Consider the following 18,735-nt stretch of genomic DNA (forward strand, 5'->3'; position numbering starts at 1 on the left):
AATGTTTTAAGAAAGCAATTAAGTTCATGTTCCAAAAAATATGATTGTTTGCTTGCAGGACAACAGGAGAGACGAGTCCTCCGTCACAGATGGTGTGGTCAGTGAAGATGGTCGCCTGCCGGTTCAAGCTCATTACATCTCCAACCCACACCCACTGCCACTGTACTTAAGGGAAGTTAAAGACTTTCTTCTGCACCTACATTTGGATCACCTCGATCCATGACAGTCATTCAGGCAGTAATGCCTGGACTGGAAAAAAGACATCCTTAAAATAATACAACATTCCAGCTCCTGTGTTGGAATGGAAAACAAATGTGTTGTTTAAATTAGAGACTGCACTTGTGACAGAACAATAAATATTTTATTTTGATTATATAAGTAATGTAAGTACAAAACAAACTTGTGGTAGGCCTAAACTTATTTTCAGAATAATTACATCTGAAACTTTGTTTCATTGTAAGATTATAACAGTGATGGCAATATAATTGTTTGTTGTTCAGCAGAACAGTGTCCAGTATGTTGGCTGTTACTTCGTTGTGTTTGAAAATAAAAGTTGGGCTGATTTTAACATCATTACAAAAATTGTTGTTAAATTATTTTTAATCATATTCAGGTTACCACAAATTGTTTTTTTCATTTAGTTGAACTTAACATGTTTGTCAGTAGGTAAACAATTAGTATTGTACAGTCAGAAATATCAAGTTATTGTTAATACTGCAGACTTCCAATGTATAAGTTGTCCTAACAGTCATCTTAAGTCAGCTTTACTTAGTTTTTTTGAGGCAACGAGTTTCCATAATTTTTTTGAGTTCTGGGAACTAACAAGGCTGTACAGTGTACTCAAAATGAGTAAGTTGCCCTAACTTGGTCATCTTACGTAAACTTGATCCAATTTTTTTGAGTTCTTGGAACAAATGAGCTTGTACAGAGTACTTAAAGTAAATAAGTTGTCCTAACTTAGTCATTTTTAGCTAAGCTTTACTCAATTTTTTTGATGCAACGAGTTTCCATAATTTTTTTTGAGTTCTGGGAACTAATTAGATTTTACAGTGTGGAGAAAACTTACAAACATACAATACAGCACTTTAGAGTCACACTGCTAGCGACTGAAGATTTAGGTAAATTTGACAAGCTGAATGCATTCTGTACTGTACAGGAGACAATGCAGGAGATTGATTGACAATGGTCTACAGCCAATCAGGACACAGAACACAATGCGCTTACAAAAAAAAAAAAAAAGCATGTAAAATTACACAAAAAAAATCTGTGAAAGGTGAACCACGTTATACAGCAAGTAAAGGAAAACATTTCCAAAAACAAACAAAACTTAAAGTTTTGGAACAGGTTAGATCAATCTCACATGTAATAAACTGGAAGACCTTGGCTTCCGTGATATCATTTTCCCTCTAGAAAGAGCAGGACTTCTGACTTGTGTGAGTTTTCATATGGCGCAACAATGAACAACTAAAACCAAACATTTTCCCGCATGCTTTACAATGATATGGCTTCTCACCAGTGTGAATTCTCATGTGCTTCCGTACATCACTACTGTACGCAAACATTTTCCCACATGCTTTACAAGTATATGGCTTCTCTCCCGTGTGAGTCCTCATGTGGCTCGATAAAGAACTTGTACTTGCAAACATTTTCAAACAGGTTTTACAAGAAAATGGTTTCTCACCAGTGTGAACTCTCATGTGCTTCAGTAAATCACCACTCCATGCAAACATTTTGTTGCATGTTTTACAAGGATATGGTTTCTCACCAGTATGGATTCTATAATGTCGTTTGATTTCATAATTCTGCTTAAAGGCTTTTCCACAAACATCACATTTGAAGGCCCTTTTACTTGTGTCTGAGTGATTCTCTGATGTAGGTGGATCGTCTGCATTCTTGTGACTTTTTTTTCTATTTCTAGTTGATCCTGAATCTACAGTCTTGCTTCTTCGCTGAGACTGTCTTTCAGTTACATCAGAGCTGTGAGAGAGGAGCTGATCCCAGCTGACTGGGTCTGGTTTGCTGTGGTCACTTTCCTTATGAATAAAGGTCACCATAAAGGTATCCGTCTCCTCCGTCAGTCCCAGCTGCTCTCCCTCCTGACTGCTGCACAGTTCCTCCTGTTCCTCTTTAATCTGTGGAGGTTCTGGTTCATCCTGGTCTAGACTGGAGCTCCTCTCCTGGTTCCAGAGCTGCTGCACAGGGAGAACCTCCTCCTCCTCCTTACAGACATGCTGCTGTGGGACGTCTAGAGGGACGAAAGGAGAAAAGAAATACACTTGAGATTCTCTAAGCTCAAGTCACTAATTTTAAGGGTGGAGGAAGCAAAACGATACAATGGAGTATTAGGGACATATCAAAAAATATATATGTCGTTGATGATTTTGAGAAAAAGTCAAAATGTGGAGATGTTTTAAGAAACTGCCGTGGCTGCTGTACTCTATAAAATGCCTTGTGTAAAATCGCCTGGCCTGTATTTTGTATAGCGCTTTACTAGTCCCTAAGGACCCCAAAGCGCTTTACACGTTCAGTCATTTACCCATTCACACACACATTCACACACTGGTGATGGTAAGCTACATTGTAGCCACAGCCGCCCTGGGGCGCACTGACAGAGGCGAGGCTGCCGGACACTGGCGCCACCGGGCCCTCTGACCACCACCAGTAGGCAACGGGTGAAGTGTCTTGCCCAAGGACACAACAACCGAGACTGTCGGACACACTCATTTGTCCACGACCAGCTGTTTCATTTTGTGTAAATCCACTCCTCCATGTTTGTGTTTTTCCGTCTGTGAGTGCACAGCTTTCTGTACCATCTCTTCAGCCCTGTGTTTATAAACTGAAAGCCAAATCATTTCTTCCCTTTAACTAAAACTGATTTTCAAGTACGGCCTCACTAACTCAGAGTAGTTTGTCTTGAAACAACTAATCTTCACGTTGATTTTTTTTTTCTCTAAATACAATTTAGATTTTTTGACCTATACGACCTATAAAGAACTGAAAGACAAAAGAAAGTGCCGTCAGATCACAAACGGTGGCTTCAAGCACACATTCAGGCCCGTGAGACTCATTTACACACACTGAGCCATGGCTCTGTGCTACATGCACACATTTCTGCATCTGTGCCATTCAAACACACTTCATATATAGTTTATTTTATGTAATATTCAAATGTTGTCTTTCTCAAGCACTTTTCATTTTGTCTTTCCATAAGTCTTATTTAATGCATTTATTACTAATAGAGAGAACGCACATGAGATTTAAGACCAGACATGTTTGAAACCTTTTGTTCTCCACAGTGGAAAATGGCTGAAAATAAAAACAGCTCCTAGTTTGATCAATTCTCCAGCTTCTCCAGTATCACTGAAATGCAGCCGGATGTTCATTTTATGTCTCTTCACTTTTTCCCCGACATGCTTGAATTTAAATCCGGCTCCCGTCCCTGTGTGCCTACCTGTAGCACTACATATGCTGTCTTCAAGCGTCTGCCCCCCTTTCTTCTTCCACGTAATGGTATAGTCCCAGTCTGTCTTTCCATGTGATTGGCCACATGGTGTGCCCATCAAAATAAAGTCCCAACCCTGTCTGCATGGATTCTCAGCAGGCTAAAGATTCAGCTCCGACATATAGACGGGCAGTTACAGTTTTTCTGAATTGCTAAAACACTAAATCCCATTGTAAAAACAAAGCTGTCAACTATGGTCAAAGGAGTTTGCAAACTCCTTTGACTACGATGACCTGGATGACTGAGAACCTTCACAGACATACTGTCAACTATGAAAACTCTTTCATCAAATCAATCCCACAGATGCCAAAATCTTAAACACTATTTATCTGGTTTGGACACCATTTGCAAATCTGAATCTCCCATTTACCAAAACTCTAAACACCTTCTCAAACACACAACACATTTAGCGGTGTGGTGCACTTGTACGCAGAACGATGCACACAGGCAACAGAAGTCAAACACAACTAACACACTGTTTTCATCATTAACACACTACCACTCAAAATTGAAAACACATGTTGCAACCTCTTCTTCTGCTTTTTGCCAGATTGAATCCAGCTTCATCCACGGAGATGTATTCATGAGGCCTAACCACTGAGTCAAGTCAAAGATTCTCTGTACACAACAAACTCATTTTAGTTCTGTAAATGAAATAGTATGATGTATACATGTGCTATGCAAGTATACTTATAACTAAATGGTATTTTGTTTAGAATTGAAGGACGGCCACATGAGGGTGGAAGAACACGCATGTGCTCACAACACCAGGAGACACTTATTGTGGATATGGTCCGTCAGAATAATGCAATCTGACTGCATGAAATGCAGCAGTGGATTATAGAAGACAACATACACGTTGAATCTAGCAAAAAAGAGAAAAAAAAATGTTGCAATGTCATAGGTCAACATGCCATTATTGAACTGCCTGGCCAGCGTGGGGGAAATGTAACTGTGCTGCCATCAGCAGCTATGGGGTTCTCCACAGTCATGTTTATGTTGGGCCGTACAACAACGAACTTATAGCAACATTCCTGGATGGTCTACAGGATGCTTTGCTTGAGTAGAGAGACCGCGAGCGGGCAGAGCATCCCATATCATTTGGGACAATGTGAGCTTTCACCGTGGTCCAAGAATATGCAACTGGTTTCACAATGAGCAGCATTTTCAGACTCCTGAACTCTGCCTCCTGACATCTGACCCACGTTAACTCATGGACTGGACATACACACGCCCACAACCACCTACACACACAATGGACAACTGTACCCTCATACACACAATAATAACATGGACTGAAGCACCACTCACAACCACTAGCACTTTATACAGCCTCTGTAGAAATTATCCACATATCTCACTTATCTTAACTGCACTACTGTATAATTCTGTGTAAATAATCATTCTGTACAATACAATAATTTTTAATTCTACAACTGTTTATAACCTGCATAGTTCACATTTCTGTATAGCTGTATATCTCATATTTCTGTAGTTTTTTTTATTTCATATTCTGTATATTTTTTCATATTTATATCCTGTTCATAGCCTGTACATACTTATAGTTATAGAATATTCATAACATACTTCATACCATGTACATTATAACATACCATAATAGACCCATTTCTGTAATATACTTACATATCTATATTATTGCTAATATATATTGTAATATATCTATATCATGGCTAAAGCACTTCTGGATGGATGCAAACTGCATTTCGTTGCCCTGTACCTGTGACATGTGCAATGACAATAAAGTTGAATTCTATTCTATTCTATTCTATTTTATCAATGTGTTTCTTCCACCGTACTCTCCCTTTTTGAACCCTGTCGAGGAGTTTTTCTCTGCATGGAGATGGAAAGTATACGACCGAAACCCTTACACACAGGAAAATCTACTTCAAGCAATGAATGGAACATGCGGTGAGATGGGACTGGAATCTTGCTAGGGCTGGATTTGGCATCTCGTTGCATTGCAAGGGAGACCATAACATATGATGTGGATGAAGTCCTGTGGCCTGACCCAGCACAGAGGCTTGATGCTGAGGCAGATTAAATTATCTGAATATGCTGTAAAATAGGGCTGTTCGATATAACGATATATATCGGATGACGATAGAAAAACGTCTATCGTTTCATTTTACGCTATCGTTTGTTTCGTGGTGTCGCAAAATAAACTGTTTACAGCAATATTTTTTCATTATTTTGATGGTCACTGTAGTTCTCTCTTTCTCTTATATTTAATATAACCACACTACAGACGGACAAGCACTTGTTTTTATGCGTTGTCGTTAGCAACAACGACGGTAAAACCACCTCGTGTCCGCTTGTTTATTTTCCACATAAACCTTTCACAATAAAGCTCAAGATCCTGTTGAGACTTTTCAAAATAAACTGAATCACGTGAAAGATGCAGAGTATTTACGGATGAGAAGCAAAAAAGAGCTGTCAGGCGCTAAAAAATAAACCTTAGACTCAAACGTTAGAACAGGCTTTTCCCCGCAGCACGCTGTGTAATAAATACTCACAAAGAAAACGGCGGCCGTTACAACTTATGTCTAAAAATGTATCGTTTCATGCATCAGTTAAAACACTCGACTCCAGGTACGCGACGCCCAGCTGGAAACACTTCACGCAAGTCGAGCTGCCTGAGATTCACAGAATTCACAGAAAATGTTACATTTTTGTGATTTATATCGTTATCGGACGATAGATGTCTTAATATCGGGATATGAGATTTTGGTCATATCGCACAGCCCTACTGTAAAAATATATAATTTTTTATGTATATGTTACTTTTATTGCAGTTCTTTTTTGTTCAAATGTGAGTACAAGAATAAATGAATGAATAAATTATTCACATTATTTTCCCGCTATCTCACAGTGTTTTCTATATATTTTTGTAGTGTGTAATAGTTGCTAAGTTGTGTTTGCACATTGGCTGGTTTTGTGTGGTTTTTGACAGTAGTGCTTGATTTTGAGAAAAGTTAAAATAGTTTTGGGTCAAATGTTTGGTTTTGCAAGACAAGTCGAAGGTTTTGTGAGTGTAGCTTGAATTTTACAGTTTGTGTTTAGTGTTTTGAGACAAAGAGATGAGATTTAAGGAAATGTGTTTTAGCAATTCAGAAAAACTGTAATAACTGACATCTGAAATTATCACGCGGGCCGGATATAATTGTATTGTAGGCCCGAATGTGGCCCGCGGGCTATTTGACCTCCCCGAATTTAACACATTCACACAGGTTCATTATTTCCAACATTTTCACAAACATTTCACTTTTATTGGTTTCAGGTTCAGCAGAGAGAAGTTGCTTGCTGTTTACACACGGCTGAGAAAACGAAGTTGAGCTGATGTAACAGGGTCATAAATCACATTGTTATAATTACACAAAATGTGTTCTAAACCCCCAAACCGTTCCTTTTATACCTGACTTTTAGGACCTCCAAGCCTGTAGTTATGTTCATTATCAGTTAGAGCCCCTCCTCATTGTTCTTCTTCTTTGGTGCAACCCTATAAATACAGTGTACCCCTTTTGCCTCTCCCCTTTTCTACAATTCTCCTGTGGGAGAGGAGCTGGAGTGAGCAAGTTATTTATTTGGAGGTCTTTCTTTCTTTTACCTTTTATTGTCAGGATCAGACACAACGCAGAAACACACCGGTTACACTGAGTTAAACTTGTTTTCTGCTTCAGTAAAACTACTAAAGCATCACTGAGGAGCAACTCGAGGGCTCGACTCTAAACACTCAATGTGAGAACTGATGAAGAGTTGGGATGTAAAAACTGGATTATAGATGGCACACAGTTGGTGTTGTAAGCCACGCCTCCAGTTTTGAGATCCCTTCCCAGATGCCTTAACACCCACTCAGATCCTGGACCATCTGACCTCAGGAAATCACATGATAGGGTGGGTCCAGGTTTCACAATGAGCTTACCTGAAACCCTGGCTGATTGTGACCTACACCCGTTTTCACACCTTGGCTCATGTGATTAGGTAGAGGATCATAAGGGGGTCCATTGTCCCTCTCGGTGGGTTACTCCAACAAAGCTTAAATCTTGGACGCTCCACCATTTGACCCTAGAACTGAAGAAGCTTCTCGGATGAGAGGTGAAACGTCTTCAAGCAACTTAAAGAAGTCCAGATGCTTTTCTTTCCAAGCTCCTTAGACTACGATGACCTGGAGGACTGAGAACCTTCACAGACCTTTGAAATGAATATTTTTCATATTTTGTTGTTGTTTATATGAGCTGTGTGAAACAACAGGGTTATAACAGTCTGTGGTGAATAAATGTGTATTTTATAGTCCACCCTCTGCACACTGAAATTTCAACACGTAGGACAGAGTTGAAGTGAGTTCATCCATCAGAGCGAGACTCGCCTGTCCTCTGTTTGCTCTTTGTTAGCTCACATCTCCAAAAAGTCCTCACAATCATAGACGTCCCGCAGAGCTGTGATTAGGATCCTCCCTCAGAGTGACACTCACCTGTCCTGTGCAGCTTGATTTGGGGTTTCCAGGTGATATCCAGCAGTCTGCGCTGACGGTCGATCTCTTCCTCGTACTGGACGATCGTTTTTTCAAACTCCAAGAATATTTGTTCAGCAGCAGCAGTTAGTCGCTCGTTGATAAACTCTCTCAGATACTGAACTGAAGGCATTGTTACTGCCACAGCTCACACACTCAGCTCACACACTCAGCTCACACACTCGGCTCACACACTCAGCTCTCACACTCGGCTCACACAACAACACTCGGCTCGGTCACATAGGAAGAAAGCTAATGCTACTTCCGCCTTTGTGTAGTTCACTTCCGTCTAATGTTGCACAAGGATGTTCCGCCAAAACAGGACATTTTACTCGTTGTTCCGCCTTTTAAAAAAGTTCTTATCATTGAGGTTTTAGTTGGGATATTTTTTTCTGGATTTCTCAGTAACAAAAATACATCCGAAAAGATTCTAAACATGAAACAGTGACGAAAAAGATCTATGCTACATACTACACGTGTCGTTCTGTTCTTCCAGACATTCATTAATAAAACACTGCGAATTTCATCTTGCAAACTGTCTGATGATATTCAACTTATGTCTCATCTAATCGTGGATGGAAATCAGATTCTCAGTTTTTGCGTTAGTGTCGGCCTATACGAGCGGCGTAAAATAGAAAAGAGGTTTATTCATGTATTTGCTAACAGAAAAGGGGATCAATCCTACTGAATCCAGCCTGTCAGCAATGTTTAATACTTAACATCACTGTATATTTTCCTTATTCACTCACTTCGATGTTGGAGGTTCAAAATCAACCACAGGCCCCGCCCACATACGTCCAGCTCAACCAATGAGATGATTTCTGTCTGCAGAGCAAAAAGTTTGAGGAAATAAAAGCACAAACTGGTGAATCTACTGCAGTGGAAGAACATTGTTCATGTGCTGTCTGTCTGGCTTCAGCAGCTCCAAAGACATGTTGCTGCACCTCTTTTTGTTTTTATCTCAATTCATAGGTGAACTTTTGTCTCTTTCTCAGAACGCAACATTTCTTTCTCTGCTCTGAACTCTGTGCTTGAAATGAATCATTGGTCTGGAGGATTGTAGATTTTCACTTCTGTCCTACTTTTCCTCATTTCCACTGTCTTCTCCTCTCAGCCTCATGGACATCGTTAGACTGATGGCTTCATTTTCTCTACTTTTTCCAGGACTAACAGCTGGAGACTCAATCACTCCTCAACAAACTGAAGTCACTGAAACAGAAGGAAAATCTGTCACACTCACATGTAACTATCAGATAGGTGGTGGTCGTTATGTTTACTGGTACAGACATCATTCTGAACTTCAGGCTCCTCAGTTTATACTATGGAAAGGAGCCAACAGGGCTGTGAATGAGTCCTGTCACTGTGATCAGGCTCCTCCTTCTAATCCACCAACTTAGTGTTGATGAAGACTAAACAGAGAGATCACAGCTTCTTTATACTTGCTGTAGCTCACAGTTACTCTACACTGCAGATATGACGCCTCTGTTCATCTCAGTGCTGCTGGCTGCTATGTGCCTCGGTATGAACACAACTCTGTTTCTTTGATATCAATCCAACATTGACATGATTCTTTAACAGCACACTGATACTGTTTGTTGGTGTTTTACAGAATGCAGAGCACAAAAAGACAACGTGCTGCAAGCAAAAGGAGAAGAGACTGCTGCTGCAGGAGGCACAGTAACACTTCACTGTCTCTATAACAGCAGTGGAACAAATAATTATCTCTTCTGAAACAAACAGGATGGAAACAACAGCCCCAAATTCATCCTGATGCGTATCAGCAGGGACCAAGGAAAGACAGCAGACGAGTTCAAGGAGAGATTTTCATCCACACTGGATTCCAGCATCAGATCAGTTCCTCTGAAGATCCAGAAGCTTCAGCTGTCTGACTCTGCTGTGTACTACTGTGCTCTGCAGCCCACAGTGACAGGAAACAGCAAAACTCTGTACAAAAACCTTTGGAGCAAAGACAACAGAATACTCCACAACATCCACTAGAGGGAGCCACACACTGTTAAACCTCTGATTCTTGTGTCATTGGACTGATGACAAAGACAACAGAGAAATGAAGCAGTAAAGATCAGAGACAGAGACAGAGCTGCTGTGGAAGCACAAAACTATTTGATTGGCTGAGCTATTAAACTGGCCCCGCCCACTGAAGTTGAGCTCACCCAATGACATTATTTGTTGGTCATTGTGCTGCAGTGGAAGAACATTGTTCATGTGCTGTCTGTCTGGCTTTAATAACTCCAAAGACATGTTGCTGCACCTCTTTTTGCTTCTATCTCACATTATAGGTGAGTTTAAGAACAGGGATTAAAGTTTAGTTGAAGCTGCTGCATTAAGCAGATATACAGACTGCATTTCACTACTTTTCTTCTTTCTTTTTCCAGGACTAACAGCTGGAGACTCAATCACTCCTGAACAAACTGAAGTCACTGAAACAGAAGGAAAATCTGTCAAACTCACATGTAGCTATGAGACACGTGATAGTTATATCGAGCTTCACTGGTACAGACATCATTCTGACCTTCAGGCTCCTCAGTTTATACTCTGGAAAGGAGCCAAAGGATACACAGCTGAATATATTCCTGATAAACGTTATAAAACCCAAACATCCGATCGATCAACTAGTCTGACCATAACAGCCCTAACCCTGGCAGACACAGCTCTCTACTACTGTGCTCTACAAACACAGTGATACAAAGTGTAGAAGAGGCTGTACAAAAACCTGAACACAGATATCTGACTACTCTTCAAAGAGGAGGGAAGTGGTATTCAAAGCACAGCTTCATATCAGATGGATTCTGCTAATTCCTGTTTTATCAGAGTCACTGTGGTTACAGCTGCTAATGAAACACTGTGGGAGGATTCACATGAGCAGCAAATCCACATCAACCACAAACCAACTGTAGGAATGTTCAAATGTGAAGTTTTCTGTTTCTTTAAAATAAGCTTCAGTCTCTCACTGATTGAATTAACACTGTGAATTATCTGGATGTTCTTTGACTCTAAAACATTAGGACATGTTTAATTTTTTTAATGAATACTTGTGATTGATACTAATTCTAAGGATTTGTAATATATTTCAAATGTTTGAAATCCTCATAACTGAGCTCCAATAAATAAATAAATCTCACACACACACACACACACACGCACACACACACACACACACACACACACACACACACACACACACACACACAAACCTGTGAATGTAATGAAAAATAAGTCTTTGAAAACAAATATAACTCAGATGAACAGAGTCAACCTTCTGGGATTTTCTTACATGGTCAAGACTTTTAATGCTTATTAAAAGCATTATCAAAGAAGAGTAAAAGAGTAAAAATTAAGACAGACTGTGCAAAGTGCATTAATAACCATCTAAGATCTGGGACAGCTCTTGACGAAGGCGGTCGCATTTTGCTGCAGTGCAACTTGCATGTGACAAATAAAGGCTTTCTTGAATCTTGAGAAACAGGTGCAACAAGGTATAATACACAAATATGTGAGTGGAGTCTTATGTCCTGACAGGTGTGCTCTCCTGTCACAGAAACAACAGTTTTTGTACAGAGAAGAGTAGGATTGATTTCCTGATTTCCTTGTTATTTCACTGAGGTTGAATCAGCCTGAGGGAGAAGGAGCTCTGCGGCTTCTGAGGTTGAGTGGATCAGGTGTGATGGGTTGTCCATGATGGAGAGTAGTTTGTTCAGTAACCTCTGACCCTCACTGACTTAAATACATCCAAATTCTGACCAATCATGTTTCCAGCCTTGTGAAGTTTGTTGATCCTGATGTCTCTCTGGCACTGATGCTGCCCTGAGCTTCCTCTTCTTGTAGAGCATCACTGTTGGTCCTTCAGCTGAGTCTGTCATTCAGGTGAAAACCCAGGTACCTGCAGCTATCCACTGTTTCTGCTTCTTCACACATGATGTTGATGGGTCTATTTGCAGTTTTTATCCTCCAAAAATCAACCACCATCTCTTTTGTCTTGTTGACGAGGCAGAGCATCTTATACACTCAAAAAAATAAGTCATTGGATGAACGTAACTTTATCTTGCCACTTATATTCCATCTAAACAAATCATGTTATATTAATCCATCTTGGTTGTGTTGTGTCAACACGATATATGTGTGTAGGTTTAACATAATATTAACAGTAACATTCAATTAATTTGACTTTTGTTCAACCAACATGTTTGTACCACGTTAGTCTAATTAGATTTATTTAAATTCATCTTATATTGTTTAAACACTTTGGCACATCAAAAGTCAGTCTTGTTACATGAACTAGTAAAATATTTGTTTGTTACACCAATGATAATCTTGTTGAATAGATGAAATGTAACTTATGTCTGTAGCACATGTATTCATATTACATAATGTCCAACAAAAATAAGATTCAACGGATTTACAGCAACTTCCAATCCACCCATCTTCTTATCTTTATCTGGGCTGCAGAAGTGATAGGGTAACAGGGGCAGGGTACAGACTAGACAGGTCGCTATCATACAGAGACAAACAACCATTTGCACTTCAACACCTTTGGGTAATTTAGAATAACCAGCTACCCTTACAACTGTATGACTTTTAACTGTGGAGGAAACCAGAGTACGCAGAGAGAACCCACTGCAAACTTCGCCTCATTGTGGATTTGAACCCAGGATCTTCTTGCTCTGAGGCAACAGCACGAACCACCATGGCATTAATCTGTCAATACAGACTTAACAAAAGTAGGAAAGCTATGCTTGATGATGCTTTATGTTGTTGTCCTTGACAAGTTAAACCATACGAAATAATAACAGCATACACGTGGTGTGGTTGTCTGCCTCTTGTAACCCCACTGATTTTCCTGTGGTTTGACATCTAATGTGATCTTGTGGATTTCGTGAGCTGACTCAAAAAAGTGAAATTGGGTGGTTGTTATATGCACAAGATCCAAACTTGTAATTTGAACTAAATAATTCCATGTTTCTATGGTGAATGTAATTGAATCATGTAGCATCTGCATGAAATTCAGCAACTTAATTTGTTCCTGTTGAGATGACATGATACAATCCAGTAAGAGTGGCTGGATCCAGGCAACTAACCACTCTTACTAGATTGTATGATGTCATCTCAACAAGAACAAATTACGTTGCTGAATTTCATGTAGATGCTACATGATTCAATTACATTCACCATAGAAACATGGAATTATTTAGTTCATATTACAAGTTTGGATCTTGTGCATGTAACAACCACCCAATTTCATTTTTTTGAGTGTAGGAGGAGGATGATACCTTAACAGTGACTCTTACTTACGGGAAAAGTGACAGTGAAACAGAGCTGACATGATTTCTTCCGGACAGCTCCACAAAGTTCTCCACCAGCTCCCTGTACTCCGACTCCTCCCCATACTAAACACACCCAACAACTGCAATGTCACTAAGACTTCTGCAAGTGGCACATTGCACTGTCCATCCATCCTCATCCGCTTTATCCGAGATCGGGTCGCGGGGGCAGCAGCCTAAGCAGAGAAGCCCAGACCTCCCTCTCCCCAGCCACCTCCTCCAGCTCATCCGGGGGAACACCAAGGCGTTCCCAGGCCAGCCGTGAGATATAATCTCTCCAGCGCGTCCTGGGTCTGCCCCGGGGCCTCCTCCCGGTGGGACATGCCCGGAACACCTCACCCAGGAGGCGCCCAGGGGGCATCCTTGTCAGATGCCCGAACCACCTCAACTGGCTCCTTTCGATGTGGAGGAGCAGCGGCTCTACTCTGAGCCCCTCCCGGATGGCCGAACTTCTCACCCTATCTCTAAGGGAGAGGCCAGCCACCCTTCGGAGGAAGCTCATTTCTGCCGCTTGTATCCGCGATCTCGTTCTTTCGGTCACTACCCACAGCTCGTGGCCATAGGTGAGGGTCGGGACGTAGATCGACCGGTAAATTGAGAGCTTCGCTTTTACACTCAGCTCCCTCTTCACCACGACATTGCACTGTTCTACTGGGAATCTGAGGTGTACACGGTAAACAGGAATGGAGGTAGGACCATGCCTTATGGTGCCCCAGTATTGCTGATCACCACAGACAAAGAGCCGCTCAGCCATACAAACTGAGGCATCTCTGACAGATAATCAGCAATCCAGGAGACAGTAGAAGTGGTAACACCCATTCTGAGCAGCTTCTCACTCAGCAGAAGTTGTTTTATTACATTAAAGTCACTCAAAAACAAAAAGATTCTCACAGTGCCACCACTACCATGCAGGTGAGAGTCAGCATGCTGCAATAGGTAGAAAACACCAGGACTCAATTCAATGTATTCATACAGTGCCAAATCATAACAACAGTTGAGTGTCGCACGAATCCAAACTGGAAGCTGGTTCCACAGAAGAGGGGCCTGAAAACTGAATGCTCTGCCTCCCATTCTACTTTTAAATAATCCAGGAACAACAAGTAGGCCTGCAGTGTGAGAGCGAAGTGCTCTAATAGGGTGATATGGCACTACAAGGTCATTAAGATAAGATGGGGCCTGATTATTTAAGACCTTGTATGTGAGGAGCAGGATTTTTCTCCGTCTGCAATTCTAAATATCTTTAGTTAAGATACTAACTCCATGGTGTCTGTGAAGGTTCTCAGTCATCCAGGTCATCGTAGTCCAAGGAGCTTGCAAAGAAAAGCATCTGGACTTGTTTAAGTTGCTTGAAGACGTTTCACCTCTCATCCAAGAAGCTTCTTCAGTTCTAAGGTCAAATGGTGGAGAGTCCCAGATTTAAACCCAGTGGGAGTATCCCCCCAAAGGACCCCCTGATGATCCTCTAATCACCTGAACCAAGGTGTGAAAGTGGGTGTGGCTCCCAATCAGCCAGGGTTTCGTGTGAGCTCATTGTGAAACCTGGCCCCACCTTGTCATGTGAATTCCTGAGGTCAGATGGCCCAGGATGTGAGTGGGCGTTAAGGCGTCTGGGGAGGGAATTCAAAACTGGATTATAGATGGCAGACAGTTGGTGTCGTAAACCACCACCTCTGTTCAAAGATGGTCGCTCACAGTGGACGTAAATGGCTTCTTTCACTCCTCTTTCAAACCATCTGTCCTCTCTGTCCAGAATGTTGGCATCCTTGAAAGAGTGACGTTTATCCTTAAGATGCAGATGGACTGCTGAGTCTTGTCCTGTGGAGGTGGCTCTTCTATGTTGTGCCATGCGCTTGTGAAGTGGCTGTTTGGTCTCTCCAATGTAGAGGTCTGGGCATTCCTCGCTGCACTGTACAGCATACACCACGTTGTTCAGTCTGTGTTTTGGAGTTTTGTCTTTCGGGTGAACCAGTTTTTGTCTGAGCGTGTTGCTGGGTCTGAAGTACACTGGGATGTCGTGCTCCCATCACCCATCCAGAGGGTGATGGGAGATCACCCTCCCATCACCCCCTGGAACACAAACTTGGAGTAATCAGGACCCTACACCACCGGGCAGAACATGTTCCCTCTAAGCCTGAAGGGAAAAAGAAGGAACACACACACGTAAAGGAAGCACTGAAAACATGCGGTTATCCGAACTGGGCGTTCATAAAGTCAGCAAAGAGGCACAGAAAAGAAGATCAGACACCAGCGAGGGAGGATAAGAAAGACAGACGCAACAACGTTGTCATCCCCTATGTAGCCGGTGTATCAGAGAAACTCAGGAGAGTTTTCTCCAAGCACGACATCCCAGTGTACTTCAGACCCAGCAACACACTCAGACACAAACTGGTTCACCCGAAAGACAAAACTCCAAAACACAGACTGAACAACGTGGTGTATGCTGTACAGTGCAGTGAGGAATGCCTGGACCTCTACATTGGAGAGACCAAACAGCCACTTCACAAGTGCATGGCACAACATAGAAGAGCCACCTCCACAGGACAAGACTCAGCAGTCCATCTGCATCTAAAGGTCAAAGGTCACTCTTTCGAAGATGCCAATGTTCACATTCTGGACAGAGAGGACAGATGGTTTGAAAGAGGAGTGAAAGAGGCCATCTATGTCCACTGTGAGCGACCATCTTTGAACAGAGGCGGTGGTTTACGACACCAACTGTCTGCCATCTATAATCCAGTTTTGAGTTCCCTCCCCAGACTACTTAATGCCCACTCACATCCTGGGCCATCTGACCTCAGGAAATCACATGATAGGGTGGGGCCAGGTTTCACAATGACCCTGGCTGATTGGGAGCCACACCCATTTTCACACCTTGGTTCAGGCGATTAGAGGATCATCAGGGGGTCCTTTGTCCCTCTTTGGGGGGATACTCCCACTGGGTTTAAATCTGGGACTCTCGGCCATTTGACCTTAGAACTGAAGAAGCTTCTTGGATGAGAGGTGAAACCCCAGATAGCAAGGAAACATTGAAACAATGTTGAGTCAATATGAGGCGACGTCATTGAAGCAACGTTGAAGTGTGACGTTGACCCAACGTCATTCTTGCACCCATTTTTAACGTTGAAACAACGTCAGGTTTTGATGTTGAATCAATGTTGAAACCTGACATTGATTCTACGTTATATTTTCTAACACTGTTGACATTGAAACAATGTCAGATTCTGATATTGAAACACTGTTGAGCTATGGTATTGATTTTCCACCTCTTTCGCACAGTTGCTTTTTATTGAAAAAAACCCCAAAAAACCAAAAAAGGTCAATAGACATGTATCATTTGCAAAATACTTTATTAAAAGACAAAGTTTCCTATTTACATTTCTATGTTTCACGTCACTTTTTATTATTTACTCCGGGATGGGGATGGATGATGTGCGTCCTGCGCGCCACCCGTACGATCTGGAGCATATCTGAGCCATTTCTGGACTGCTTGAGCAAAGACCAACTCAGACAGAGTTCGCCCCTACCTGCTGCGCCAGGCCATCTAGGACAAAAATAGACACACACACAAAAAAACAAAGACAAAAAAAAGGGAATTAGAGCACATGAATAAGCTCTTGTTAACTGTCTTCAGCAGGGAGAAAGTATGTAAACTCCTAGGCTGATAAACATGAAAGTCACCAGGCGGAAATCAGCAAACTGCCACATTTGATTCCCAAAGAGCTATAAGCTGAAAATGTGATATGTCTTAGCATGGTGTGCCGCGTATCCTTTAAAAAAAAAGAAAACATGGGGTCCTCGGGCTGTACAAAGTGTACAACCCGAGGACAAAACAAGCCGAAGACCAAAGACTCCATCTCCAGATTAACCGGACATGAAAGTCTTGCTATTAAGAAAGACAAAGTAATATAGCAAAAAACAGACATAGGAAATGTGAAACGCACCCAGCACATCAATTGATCCCTTTATTGTTCACTTTAGGTTCATAAAACTACAATAAATGTTAAAACTTACCAAATATGCATCTGCACAGCGCTGTCTCTTTAAATGCCCTTTTTTGCTTTGTCTGGTCCTTGGTTTTTTTCCCCTGCCCAGTTGAGTACAGAGGCCAGCTCCTTTGTAATGGCATAAACCATTACACGGCGGACTCGCACCTCCAGTGTGGTCCAGCAGCACCAATCAACGCAAAGCGTCTCACCTATAGACACATTTTATGAGATGGAATTAGCGTGTCTCATGTCTTAAATGTGTATGCAAGTGCTTGTGTGTTTACTTCATGTAATTGATGATAGAAACATGTCATTTAGTTTTCCCTAAAGCCTGATTTTCAAGTCATACAAAGAATAAACCAAAGTATTGGCAGTACAATGTATTTCTATTCCCTTTTGTTGGATATTCATTTGTTAGTTCGTGTAACTGCTAAAAGTGTTTACTAGTTTTTGCCTGTCACATATATTTGTTATACCATGTAAACTGTGAAATTCCAAGATTTTCAAACTTGCCTTGTAATAGTGGCCTCACAGAGTCTCTGGAATCTACAGAAAAAAAAAAATCACAACAAGATGACATTCAGGAGTATAAATTGGGTTTTTTTTTTAGATAACAGTACAATGACATTGTGATGCAGCTTTAAAGCTTTTTTAAAAGCATACCATCTATAGGGAAGACATCAGACTCTGCATGCTGGCGAGATCGCAAAGCTGTGTCGGCTTGTGCCGGAGTGGCGAAAGGTGCCGGAAGCTGGGTGGGGCATTATGATGGTTGCTATCAGTGGGCTGGGGGGCAGACTGCGGAGTGATGAGGGCTGTTTAGAAAAAGATAATTTTTTAAGTATTTAAGAATACAGACAACTTGTCAAAAAAGTTTCCTCGTGTCAGACACAGATATGTACACAGACACTAGACAGTATTTTATTACCTGGTATTTTCACTCGAGGGGCCTGGGGAAACCATTTTTTTGTAGGCTGCTCATCCTCTGAGTCCGTATATGTGTACAGGGGATTTGGTCTAAAGAAAAGAAATTAAAAACGGTCTTAAGTAATTGTAAATATGCTTTTGGCATATTGTTTCCTAAAGTTAGTTTGATTTCTAACAACACACACAGGAAACAGAGACGTGCAAGAAGGTACAGTATACAATGAATTTTTGAAGTGCACAAGTGTACACGGCTTTGCATTTTTAAAAAGTTTACAAACTTCCACTTTTTGGACTATATTATGTGGTGATATTGCAGTATGCAAGCACCACAGATATGTACAAAAGACAAGATTATAAATTCTTAACAATCAAAGATATGTTTGTGAATAAAAAGGTTTTACTTGTGCTTTCTTTTAAGACTGGTCTGGGTTTCTTCTTCGGACTGAAGGTCAGACGTAT

The 18,735-nt window shown here is 41.3% G+C and overlaps 1 protein-coding gene across 1 annotated transcript; it reads right to left on the reverse strand.

Moving 5' to 3' along the window:
* Positions 1-1,333: 1,333 nt before the first annotated feature.
* On the reverse strand, positions 1,334-8,263 carry LOC102080940 (zinc finger protein 23). Its single transcript, XM_019357488.2, has 2 exons — positions 7,992-8,263; positions 1,334-2,245 (listed from the first exon to the last, which is right to left on the reverse strand). The coding sequence occupies exons 1-2, from the start codon at positions 8,161-8,163 to the stop codon at positions 1,407-1,409; spliced, it is 1,011 nt and encodes a 336-aa protein (XP_019213033.1). The 5' UTR covers positions 8,164-8,263; the 3' UTR covers positions 1,334-1,406.
* Positions 8,264-18,735: the final 10,472 nt, after the last annotated feature.

This window comes from Oreochromis niloticus, linkage group LG18 (assembly GCF_001858045.2).
Source record: "Oreochromis niloticus isolate F11D_XX linkage group LG18, O_niloticus_UMD_NMBU, whole genome shotgun sequence".
NCBI classification, from domain to species: Eukaryota; Metazoa; Chordata; class Actinopteri; order Cichliformes; family Cichlidae; genus Oreochromis; species Oreochromis niloticus.